The 12,711-nt window shown below is 34.8% G+C and overlaps 1 protein-coding gene across 50 annotated transcripts in view; it reads right to left on the reverse strand.

Moving 5' to 3' along the window:
* Positions 1-12,711, reverse strand: part of CLASP2 (cytoplasmic linker associated protein 2) — a 146,440-nt gene that overhangs the window by 56,791 nt on the left and 76,938 nt on the right. For 24 of the 50 annotated variants that reach the window (XM_036332924.1, XM_036332929.1, XM_036332912.1 and 21 more), the window contains 6 exons: positions 10,315-10,338; positions 8,583-8,600; positions 6,368-6,469; positions 6,188-6,214; positions 593-763; positions 69-176 (listed from right to left, as the gene is read on the reverse strand). In XM_036332924.1, coding sequence (XP_036188817.1) covers positions 69-176; positions 593-763; positions 6,188-6,214; positions 6,368-6,469; positions 8,583-8,600; positions 10,315-10,338 — 450 coding nt within the window. The remainder of the gene's footprint in view (positions 1-68; positions 177-592; positions 764-6,187; positions 6,215-6,367; positions 6,470-8,582; positions 8,601-10,314; positions 10,339-12,711) is intronic. The other 26 variants (XM_036332888.1, XM_036332906.1, XM_036332905.1 and 23 more) reach the window with 4 other exon arrangements.

Genomic DNA, 12,711 nt, shown 5'->3' on the forward strand with positions numbered 1-12,711 from the left:
CCGCGGTTATCACATGGTGACAGCAACAAGGGGAAAGCAGTGTACCCCACACCTGCCCAAATGCTTACCGAGGGGCTGGAAAGAGCGGACAGGACTTGTGTCCCGGCTGCTCTCCCGACTGGCCTCTCGGCTGCAGCCTTGGCTCACACTTGGCCGAGGGATACGACTGCTTCGGGCTGGTCCGAGCATCAGCAGCATTCAGAAAGAAGAAAACGGGAGACAGAATTTGTATTTTGGATATTTTGGTTTTATTTTTCTTTCTTGAAAACTGATCAATAACTTAAGTTTTTCTAAGGTTGGGAAGAAATTAACTCTTCCTAGAAATGAAGCATTACCAGAAATATGGTTAAATTTCTTGAATACAGTCCTCTAACTTGTTTTAGATTAGAAGGATAAAATAATAGTTTAGTAATTACATAAATTATACTTTTAAGATAAACTATCTAATTCAATTTATAACCTATATTTCATTTTGCCTTGGATTTTAAGTTGTTTTCCTCTAACTTAAAAGTGCCTAATCAGTCTTCAATGCTACCAAAACCTGAAACACAGAAGAAATAAAAAGTCCCAAGTCTCACGTAGAAAATCTTACCCACTGAGAGCCTAGATGGACTAGCCTCCCTGCTACAGCCCTGGCTCCGTGGTATCTTGCTTCTCTTCTGTGCGGAGGCTGAATTGACCAGGACTCTCTGAACACCAGAGCTCACAGTGGAGAGGGCTGTTGTGGTCAGAACTCTTCCTGGAGATCCAGACCGGCTGCCAGCTGAACAAACACACACACAAACGTGAAGATGTGAATTCCAAGAGATCTTGGGAAAGGATAAAAATTTAAGAAATACACCTGAGAACACTGTGCTAGTACTGTAACTAAGTGCAAAGGAAATGGAATGAAAAAGATTTATATATGATCATAACCTATGGGGAAAAAACATATACTACAAATACTTAAACTGAATGGTAAATCATGTGAAATATACTTTAAGTCTGGGGGGGTACAAGATACCATCTATGTTTGATAAGGACAACACTATTATGATTTTCAGAACACAAGTAGTATAAAAAATTTCCAAAGGAATAACTTTCAGGCAATACATTTCATATGGCTAAAGCCATATATTGAAAGGGAAAAAATTAATAATCTGTCACTGCTATTGTTTTTGTTGAAAATATAATAAAAACTTGTTTCATGTTAAGTTGTCCTGCTTGAGAATGTCTCTGAATGGGTATAACAAAGTTATTTTTAAAATTTTTACAAAATTAAATTTTAAATGTTTACAAAATTGGCCAACTGAAAAGAAACTTGCTATTTGCCTTTAAATAGCAAAGGGATCTTGCGTGGCCACAATCAAATGTAGAAGTACTGAGGGTAGAATAGGACTAAAAGGCAAATGTCAAAGAAGTCAGACCCTTTCCAACCTGGTGATATTCAGTCTTGAAAGGAACAGGATATGTGGTCGGGGAAATAGAGAAGGAGGTAAATAAAATCTCAGAGATTAAGGCAAGGGTTTAAAAAAAACTTAAGAAACATGTTTTAAAACTAGAATTGCCTGGGTTAACTTTTCAGGGGATGAGCTCCTTGTGAAAACATTTTATATCTGCACTAACTAGATAACTGTAAGATATAATGTGACTCTAGATTCTGAATGGTAGTTAGTAACATAGAAAAGTTAAACCTGCACACAAATCTTCATGAAAGCAACATTTCCCCTTTGTTGGCATTACTTCTCCTAACCAACAGGGCAGTCACTGCTCACCTTGTGCAATTTTACCCAATCACACTTCATTTCCAAGGAGCAGAGATTAAAGACTCAAATGCCAATGAGATAAGCAGGATGTCAATGAAGGCACAGTGCTGAGTGTAAGGCAGGGAGTGGTGATTTTTTTAGTGCCAGCCAGCTGTTTTGAGGTGACACTGGCCAGGTTTGGGAATTTAAAAATTGAAGCTTTAAAATTTCCTGGTTTTTATCATGTTGTATAGTAGACCAAATAATACATGAATGGAGACAGGCGGGATGTGGTCCATGGGCTGCTGATCTGTGACCCTTGCTATAGTTTTCTTGGCTTTGTCTTACTGAATACAATATAAACACATGCTTAATTCCTAAACTTTACCAGCATACCATATGAAATATAACTTCCACTGATTATAGCAATACTGTAAAACAAAGTAGTGTTTCTAATGAAATTAATGACAACTATCTGAGTAGAAGAAATTCTAAACTATTGTAGGGAAATTATTCAAGTCTACTTTAAAATGATGGTTCATACGAATTATTTCATGATGTTTCAGGTGAAGAATCTTTAAATCAGATTTAAGTTATAACCTTCGGGATACTCACAAGGCACCTATTTCTCCATGCAGTGTCTAAACTAAACATACACACCGAAACATCCAAACACCCAACATGCCACAAACTCACAATGCAACATAAGCTGATGGAATATTTTATGGGAACACTTGCAACAATATAAAAAGTAGAAATAATGAACTGAACATGTACAATATGGTATTCAGTTAAAACTAATATAAGTTTAGGGGTAGAGGTATTTGTAGGAGACTAGAGAATTCCTTGAAGTGTGGGTCTATTCAGCAGACAGCAAACATACAGTATAGAAGGAGAGTAACCACTCCACCTATTCTAGATATGTTGAATTTATCCAAATAATACAACAGTGATAACTGCAGTGCCTATGACTCATTTGGAACTATTTATACTTAGAAGAAAATATCAAGGCTCTTTCCCCAGCAAGAACCACCAAGGCTAATCATTTCTAAGAAAACCACAGAGTGATGACAAGGGGCATGATGTACCTAGGAAATATCAAACTACTGGAAAATACTCTAATTTGTAAAACTTAAAAATGGATGCCTAATTTCTCTTGTGCTGCCTAACGTATTCAAACTACCATTTTACATTGTTATGAGATATTTTCAAAGCATTACTAAATCTCCTTTGCTTCTGAATGTTTATACCTGTAGGGTCAACTTGGATAATTTTTAAAATCCAGGGTTTTGATAATAAAAGACAGGCCAAAGAAAAATCATAATGGGCAATATAGCTCCAAAGTGATGGGCTATTATGTTACAAATTTCTGCTGAATAGAACCCATTCTTGATAATGAAAGTAGGTGATCAAACAATAGATGGACACATAGAGTCTACAGATTCTTACCACCAATGGTATTAGCAGATTGTGATCCTGAACAAGTGTAAAGGCAGAATTAGGGTAAGGGTTATAATCCATGTTGAGGGGAAGAGCAGATTTAAAGTGGATGGCAGATGGAAATAAGAAAGCTTTAGTCAGTTCTTAAAAAATAAAAAACCCTAAAGCAAAAAAACAAAACAAAAAAACAAAACAACCCCAACATCCCAAAACCATAGATGTCTGTAACAAAAGCAGGTACATTTAGTAGTTTTTGCAGCTGGTAAGCTGAAATAAGACACTCATGTACAAAGCAGATGAAATGAAGTTGCAAAAATAAATGTAAGTTCTTCAGCTTTTCTTCTGATGGCCTAAAATCTAAATAATTAAATGTTTAAGTTTTTATTACTTAAACATTTAATTTTAAACTATAGGCAAAGAAGAACTACAACATCTTATAGCTGAAGAAAAATTACAAGAAAAAGCTACACAATTTATCTTTCTTAAGACACACAGAATAAAACAAATGGCAGAGACTGGGTTGGGGCAGGGAGACAACGTTTCTGACAGGCTGTACAATCATTTGTACACAACCAGTCACTACCAACAACAAAAACAAAAAGACACAATCCTTACATTAATATAAATCTGGAAGTCTCCAACTTGGTCTGCTTTTATTTATTTTGGTTAACCATCAGAACACACCTGCTTTGATCCAAGAGTTTTTTTTTTTTAAATGACGACATAAAAATATGGAAATACCATGCAAACTCTAATGAATTATTCTACAACAAAGTGAGATGGGTATCACAACAATAATTCTGTAAACATATTATAAGGAAACTTGCATCAAATTCTATTGGGCCACAATATCTTTTTTCAAGAGGATTTGGAATGGAACATATAGTCATTCAAATAAATAAGCAAGCAAAAACTTCTCCAACATGATTTAAACCTAAGTATAGTAAAAATGTCTTCTAGTTTTAAAATTCTACTTAGGTCTAAAAGCCTATCATTACGTTCTCACTCTTTAGGAAAGATTTTGAAGTATTGTGGATTAGGGTTTTGAAGTTAAAAAAAAATCAATATGAAAAAATTGCTACATTCTACTGAAGTAGTTAAAATACACCTAAAAGTGAGGTCCTTAAGCAATGTATTAAAAAACCATACACAAAGCACTTTGAATCTCTATTGAGTTCAGTCTTTAAACTTCACGTTTTCAAACTTCACCATTATTTATTTCTTTGTTTCCTGAAGGCCACAGAATAACACAGTATAGAAGTACCCAACAGGAGTATAAAATTAAGTTGACATTGGATTATGAATAACAAATTTTATTAGCTAAAAAATATAGTACTTACTCTGGGCCCAGGCACTGTCTTAAGTGTATTAAATGTACTACATATCATTTAATCCTCACAACAATCGTATGAGAATATCCTCTTTATTTTACAGATGAGTATACGAAAATACAACTTAAAAAAATCCAGAGGGGCCATGATTCAAATCTGGGCAGTATGGCGCTAGAGTCTATGATTTTTACCCCAATATATATTTATTGATTTCAGAGAGGAAGGAAGAGGGAGAGAGAGATAGAAATATCAATGACAAGAGAGAATCATTGGCTGGCTGCCTCCTGCACTTCCCCCTACTGGGGATCGAGCTCTCAACCCAGGCATGTGCCCTTGACTGGAATCAAACCCGGTACCTTTCAGTCTGCAGGCTGATGCTCTAGCCACTGAGCCAAATCAGCTAGGGCTCTGTGATTTAAATAAATAATTCTCAAACTTTTTTGTAATACAAATTATTTGGTGATCTTATTATAGACTGAACTGAATATGGCATGAGATTATGCATTCCTAACAAGTTCCTGGTGATGCTGATGCTGGTCTGGGCAGACATTTGGAGTATCAAGGCTCTACTGTGGCACACTGCTAAATATTAAGTTACTTTAAAAAATTATTCCAAAAACACACAAGGTCAGGGAAGACTGTGATATTATTCATTCCTAATTGGTTAGAAGAGCCCTTACCCAGAAGGCATTTGCCATTTTTTTCTATTTGTAAAATCTGTAATTTTACTGAGCATGTCTGCTTATTTTTAGGACTCTTGTTGACTGCTCCCACCGTTACTCTGCCTGGATTTTTTGGCTTTGGAAAGAGGAGGAGAGAGAATCTGCTAGGTAGAATTATATATTCACCACCCTGGCCTTCTCCAAGCCCAGCTATCTTTTCTTTGATTCCAAGATTCAGGAATCAAGTTAAAAAGGAGACAAAATAGGGCTTCTTTATCTTGATAAATCACCTAAGCAACATGGAAGATAGTTAAATCTATTCCTTTCCAAAATAGCCTGTATGTATAACCCCAGAATGACTTTCCTAGAAAAAAATTTCTAGAAATAAGTGCTACTGAAAATCTTTTGATAAAGAAGGAATGGGAACAAGCTGCTTTAAGTTAATAATGCCATAAGTTTATGTGTTACTGTTCTGGAACATGTAGAAATGGATCATTCATTTTACCTAGGCCTCAAAATTGTGCTTTTTAACAACTGGCCTTATAGAGAAGCTCAGCTTCCAATAAAATAGCAAAAATATAAATATTAAATTTAATAAGAAATGTAACAGAACCGGTCATTTTAATTTGTTTCCTCACTATGAATCAGTTTATAGCTGCCAAAAATGCTAACTATATTCTAATAGATTTTGGGGCAAATATGAAGATACCATGTATCTGTCCTTGAATAGCATTAGCTAGATGCAACCAGATTAGATGTTAATACATGGCAATTACTTTGCCTCTAAAAAGCACAATTTTCCACATTTGCAAGTTTCTGAGTAAACTGTCAAAACTTTAATACTAAGAGATCTGTGCTACTTAAAATATCTGCATGCAAAAGTTTATACAGCAGATGAAGTTTTTCTTTCTAAGTGGCAGATATTAATGATGCAGCCCTAATAACACACCAAAGACAAGACAACACCCACTCAAAAAAATTCCAAAACATGCACAACAACTGACCCAAAACATTGAAAAAAAAAAAATACCTTCATTTTTGTCAGGTGATGATGAACCTAAAGTATAGAACAAGAACTCAGTATGTGGCTTGTCTTTTTAAAATTAGCTTTGTCTTTATCCACTGGTCAATCTCCTAATACAGTAATATATAAGCAACACACTTATCATAACATATTACAAATATAGGAAAACTGATAGGCAATACGTACGCTGTGACTGAGACACCATTTTTGTTCGACTTCTTCCTCTAGAATCTGTCTTGGCATTTCCTATGCCAGCAAGTGGTGCTGAAAGCTTCGCTCTCACCCGACCTAAGAAATAAAATTTTTTTACATAAATAAAGGCAGGTTTGTATAATAATATTTAGTAACGGGGGAGGGGGGGAACTCACTAAAATTTTCTAATTGAGTATGGTTTCCAAGTATTCTTAAATTCTGTAATAATAGAGTCATCACTTATAGGTTATACTTCTCTTAAAATTTTAAAAATACATACTGTTTTTTATATGTTCCACCATAAGCTAAATTTCCATCAAGGATAAGAGTAAAATCAAACTAAAAGATTTCTATTCTTAGTTTGATTAGTCCAGTAGAATTATAACTAAGAAAGTTACCATAGACATTCTATTTGTTTCTTAATTGGTAATTCCAACTCTAAAATTTCAGTATCTATGACATTTATTCTCAAATCTAGAGTATATTAAATAAAGGAACAACAACTCAAACAATTCATTTAACTGAAAATATACTTCTTCTAAAGGGATTTGAAAGAACATCTTACTAGGTAAAATATTTAATCCTGTTATCCTGTGCTAAACATCAGATTACTACAGAGGGATATGGATGTGTTTACCATTGCCTTCCCCCAAGCAACCAATCTATTCTATAATAATAAAAGCGTAATATGCTAATTAGACCAGACAGCCGAATGACCTTCTGGACAACCTTCTGGATGAGCCGGGGCTGCGAGGGCCAAGGCAGTGGAGGGCCAAGCCCCTTGCACGAATTTCGTGCATCAGGGCTCTAGTTTCATTTATAAAATGATCTGAGAAGTAACTATCACACAAAAGTTGGCAACTTTCTCAACACATTTCCTTCTCTACCTCTCAGTTGTACTCCATTCTCCTCTACGAGACTCATCCCCTCCACAAAACCAAGCCACAAATATCTATCTCTGGAGCTTTTAAACCATAAGATATGATGCTTATTAAAGCAGGTACTTGGGTCTTCTTAAGATATAGTTTCAACCACTATCAAAGCAGAACCAATACCAAACAAACACAAAGAAGGGCTCAGAATCTTTTTTATTAAAAGGTACAATTTGTAGGGCAATCACAATGTACTGCCTAGCCTTATATGACTATATCAGTCACGAAAAATAACCAGAATAGTAAGGAGAAATTACAAAATTAAGAGAGTAAGAATTGGGAATAAAACAAAAGCAAAACCAGAAGTATAGTTGGTAGAGTACTGCACTCTATCAACTTCTTCAAGGTTCCATAAAAAAGCCCATAGTTTAGGCCTTTCACCCTTTTAGAGTCTGTTTAGAGTTGGATACAATGTTCTCCTGACTAAGAAATAAAACAGAAAGATAAAATTATTATTTTTGAAACAGAGAGTTTATCCAATATAACGAAGAAATTAGGATAAGTATTGGTACTACATTCTAAATTACAATGACACAGTGCCAGAAACCATTTTTATAACGAATTCCAACTTAAAACATAAAATATGAAAAGATCTGAAAGTGTCACATCCATGTCAAACTTAGGAAAAAGAAAATGTGTATCCAATCAGCGATTTAATAAGACAGACTTTATGTAGAATAAATATAAAAATTAAATTTTTCCTTCTCTACAAATTAAAAAGCAATAAATATTAATTTTTAAGTAAGCTGGCTCAGTAAAATAAAATATTATATCTAGCAAGCTTTTTGTACTCTCAAATTCAAATCACATATGTAATTCCCCAGTAACTAATTAAAAAACAAAGATACATTTAAAAGCTGATGATATTTAAACTCCAATAAGGCAATGGGACATGCTTCCCCAAAGTATAAGTGAGTTGGCATACATTAAAAAAACATAAACACAAAAACAAAAGAAAAGCATTACTGTCACTATGGAAACAAATGGAACTGTGTGCTAACTTTATACTAGATATTATTAAACATGTTAAGCAATTATGTTTTTCCAGCATGAGATGATCGAAGATACAAAGCAAAACTCCGGAATGAAGAATTAAAAAAAAAAAATCCACATACATAACTAACACAACCAAGCATAAATGTAGAAGCTACCACAGCTGGCAAATAATATAGATTTGCAAAGAAATTAGCCTATTTTAGTTTTTAATATTTAATTCCTATTGATGAAAATATTAATATAGAGGTATGTGTGTTACTAGCAAAATGCATAAGTCTTACCATCTTCGGATGCTGTTCCTAAATAAGAGAAATAAAACAATAACATTTCAACAAATTCTGCCAATGCTAATTGTTAAGACCTACTTTGTGACTCCCACCCAAAACTAAAATGAAAGGATAAAAACAAAACCTCCTCCTCTAATAGTCTTCAGTTAAGGTTCATTTTGACAAAGAACAAAAATTGAGGTAACCTAATGACTCACAGCACAAAAGGTTAAAACTAGGCAATTGAAAATGGCAAAATTCCATAACGTAAACTTTTTTCCTGCTGTATTTCATACTCAAAATTTGAAATGATGAAGAAAATCAGGAAAATTAATCACTCAAGAAAGATGCAACTGCCATTATTTCCCTTTGAAATGAAGATTTTCATAGATCTTTCCAGAGTAAGAATATTTTCGGTGCATTTTCAAAGTTAGTCCACAAGAGAACTAGAAAAGCTAACTGACAAACATAGGAACCAAATCCACGACCTAGGCCTCATTAACCCAGTATTGTCACCAAAGCATTATAAAGGCCTATCAATTCATCAGCTATTTACTCAACATTTATGTTTGTTCCCTAAGATGTCAATGAAAATGAGCAAAAATGACCAAACACAAATATCATAGCTCACTACTACTAAAGGGCAATAACAGATGTCTCTCTGTGTATATATAGATATTTTTTAAAATATAGGATTGAGCATCACATCAGTGAGAGTAACACAGCACATAACGAGTGTTTTGTCAAATAGGCTGTTTCTGACCCAAACAGGAAAATATTTTATCTGAAAAGAATGATTTGTTTTTAAAGGATCCACAATATCTCAGTGATAGAAGTCATATAAAGGGTTTGATGGACTTTCATTTCATTCAAAAAATTTTAAAAATTTATGAAATATATTAAACATTAGAGAAGCATAGAGACTAATATAAGTAACACTCATGTGCCCAATACATGATTAAATGTTCCATTTCTTCAGAATGAAAGATGTATCAATTTCAGAGATTATGTAAAAATTCACAGAAAAATCCAGTTCTCCATTTTTCCTTGATCTCATACTGTGACTTAGAGATTCAACATCTTCTTACAACCTCTTTCATAAAACTCAAATTCCTAGGTAACATGAAGGTACCTAATGCAGTGAAGGGAAAGTGTGGACAAAATACTGCCTATTAATAGACAAAAAAATACCTCCCAGATAAAAAAAAATACTATATTGAACCAAGTAACAAAAAATTATTTGAATAATGATTTAAAGGCAAAGCTTAAAGTCAAGTTTTGATCAAATGTTAGTTTAAAAGTCACTCTTGAAAAGATAGCATCTGTAACTTGAATTTTATATTCATAAATAAGCAACTGAATCTGAAAAACTTGTCATTTGTTTCTCTGTATCAGAGTCTGTAAACGAAAGAATTGAATCAAATAATTTATGAGATTCCTTTCTATTCTTCTAAGTCTGATATATCAGAGAAAAACTTAAGAAATCAAGATTATTACTAAGAGCTCAAGTAAAAACATTTAAGATAACCGATTTAACTTACAACAAACAGTAATCTAGTATTTGGGTAGACTGGGAAACCCCAAAATAGATATGCCTAACCTAAAATAAAACCACATCGTGTAGGCATTTTCACATTAAGATTGCTGCTAAATAAGCAGTCTATTTTCAGAAATGAAGAAAATAAAGATATTAAATAGAATCTAAGAACCATAAAAATCTTTAGTAATAGAATCAGGGAGTTCTTACCATCCATCTTGTCAGAAGTATCCTCTATGATGAAAAAGCAAGTAAAGAACAGAGGAAAACTTAGTATATTAGAAAAAATGAATATATAAGACCCAGAAAACATTATTTTTAAGAAGAGTTCATAGCATAGACATATATATGTGAAGCTTGTTTTCAACTAAAACATTAAATAAGATGAGGTTCCTCGTAGCTAGAGACAACAACAACAACAACAAAAAAAACCTGAGTCTGATTTTTACTAGCCTAGACAGAGAAGTTAGTGAAGCCCATGTCCTAATCTTGGACCCTTGCCATCATCAGGTAAACCCTCTGCTCTTGTCTGTTGAGTTTCTCCTAATCAGAGTCCTACCTTGCCTTGCTTATTCTTTTCCTCTGTAGCCTACAGGAAACCAAAAATTCTACTCTTAAGCTCTCTCTTCATTATCTTATCTAGTGCCTGTTGCTCCGCCCCCCCCCCCCGCCCCCCTTTCTTAGAACTCTCAGGCCCTATAAAACCTTATGTCTGGATAAAACTACTTAATGTTTTTACTCCACTACTTGAGGTGCCCAACAGAGAAAATCACAAAACCATGAAATCATGCAGACTGGCACTATAAAAACTGGGATAATTATCAGGCTTTGTGTCTGTGCAGGAAAGTATTAACGTATCAGGTTTGAGTTGATCTTAAGGATCTTATGGGGCAGGCCTTTGGGAATTTTGTTCTGGATGCACCCTATAACAATGAAAGGTTATTCTGTGTGCAAGATGAGGGGTGGAGGGAGGAATACTAGGTCTTAAGCCAGCTTCCCTGGGCAGAAACACTGGGAATATGTTCCTGCTTTTTACTGCTGGAGGAAGGAGCACTTATGTGCAGCCCCTCATCTTCACCTCTGGGAGGGAGAACTTTGAAAGGCTACCCGATGAGTCTTTTTCCTTGCTGATCCTGCTACATGTCCTTTCACTGTAATAAACCTCAGCCATGAATACAACTGCCTCTGAGTCCTGTGAATCCTTCTATCAAGTGCCCAAATATGGGTGGCTGTAGGGAGTCCAGAATGCCCACAACTTGTGCCCCCTCAATGGCTATTCCAAAACTCAAGCCACTTCTCGGACACCCTGCTTTTTATTAGCACATGATCCTGACTCTGACTCCCAGGCATCAACACAACCACCTCCTAGATGACACTTTTCCTAATGTCCACTCCCCAATTCCCAAATACATCTGAATCTACAACCTTCATTTCCTTCCCTTCTACATCAGCGAAACTGGTGGCCCTTCCATATCCAAGGTGAACTTCCCAGCTATGCTCTATACTCCCATTCCTCAGGTCTTCCATGAAATTTTGGTCATAAATAATTTCCTCTCATCCTTGCATTGTTAACTTCGTCTCTACTGACTCTACCATCTTAGGATACAAACATATTTAACTCCTCTGATCTTAAACAAAAAGTTCATTAACCTTTTTTATTTCATTTTGTTATTTTTTCCAGTGATTTTTAGAGAGAATGGAAGGGAGGGGGGGAAAGAGGCAGAGAGAGGAGGGAGGGAGGGAGGGAGGGGGAGAGAGAGAGAGAAAAAGAGAGAAACATGAATTGGTTGCCTCAGCACAGGCACCCCTACCGAGGATGGGGATCAAACCTTGACTGGGAATCACACCCAAAATCCTGCTGTGCTCAGGCCGATGCTCTAAACACTTAGCAACACTGGCCAGGGCCATTTTTTCTTTTTTTTTTTTAAAAAAAGCTAATAACCTTTAACTACAAAAATTCCCCACAATGGTCTTTCAGTGCTTATTAAGCACAGCAAAACTTTAGATTCTTTTCCCAGCTTCTTCCACAATTAACTGAAATCTGACTCCTGTCCACATGACACCAACAAAACCACTTATTTTCTTTTCTATTTTAGCAATTCCATAAACCCAGTTGTTGAGAACAAATATTCATAAATATGCATACATATATCAAGGCTTCCTTAACATAAATTATGGTTTCCCATGGCACCAAGCTTTCCTCTTCAGGATCAAGTTTTAAAGGGTAAACTCCAAAACACTCCTAATATTCCTAGTTTCCAAAGGATTTGGTACTTTAGTGGAAGAAAAAACCAAGCGCTACAGGAAAGGAGCTCATTGTCCCTATGAACCTGGGTCAGATGAAGAAAAGAGAATAGAGGACAGGATACCTTTCCCTTCTTTAATGAAGCAAACATGAAATTCAAACTTTAAAGAACCAAAAGAAACAAATTAAGTCAATCTCATGGCATTATTCTAGGCTTTCTTATGAAAAAAATGTTACAAATTAGCTTTCTATTTACATTAAAACATTTCAAATATAATATTTTTGTGGTATTACAATGAATAGATATTAAATGTATTTTATTTTGAAGACTTAGGATGAATAAGTTTTATTTTTATTGGTTT

The sequence above is a fragment of the Myotis myotis genome, unplaced genomic scaffold, assembly GCF_014108235.1.
Source record: "Myotis myotis isolate mMyoMyo1 unplaced genomic scaffold, mMyoMyo1.p scaffold_m19_p_13, whole genome shotgun sequence".
NCBI classification, from domain to species: domain Eukaryota; kingdom Metazoa; phylum Chordata; class Mammalia; order Chiroptera; family Vespertilionidae; genus Myotis; species Myotis myotis.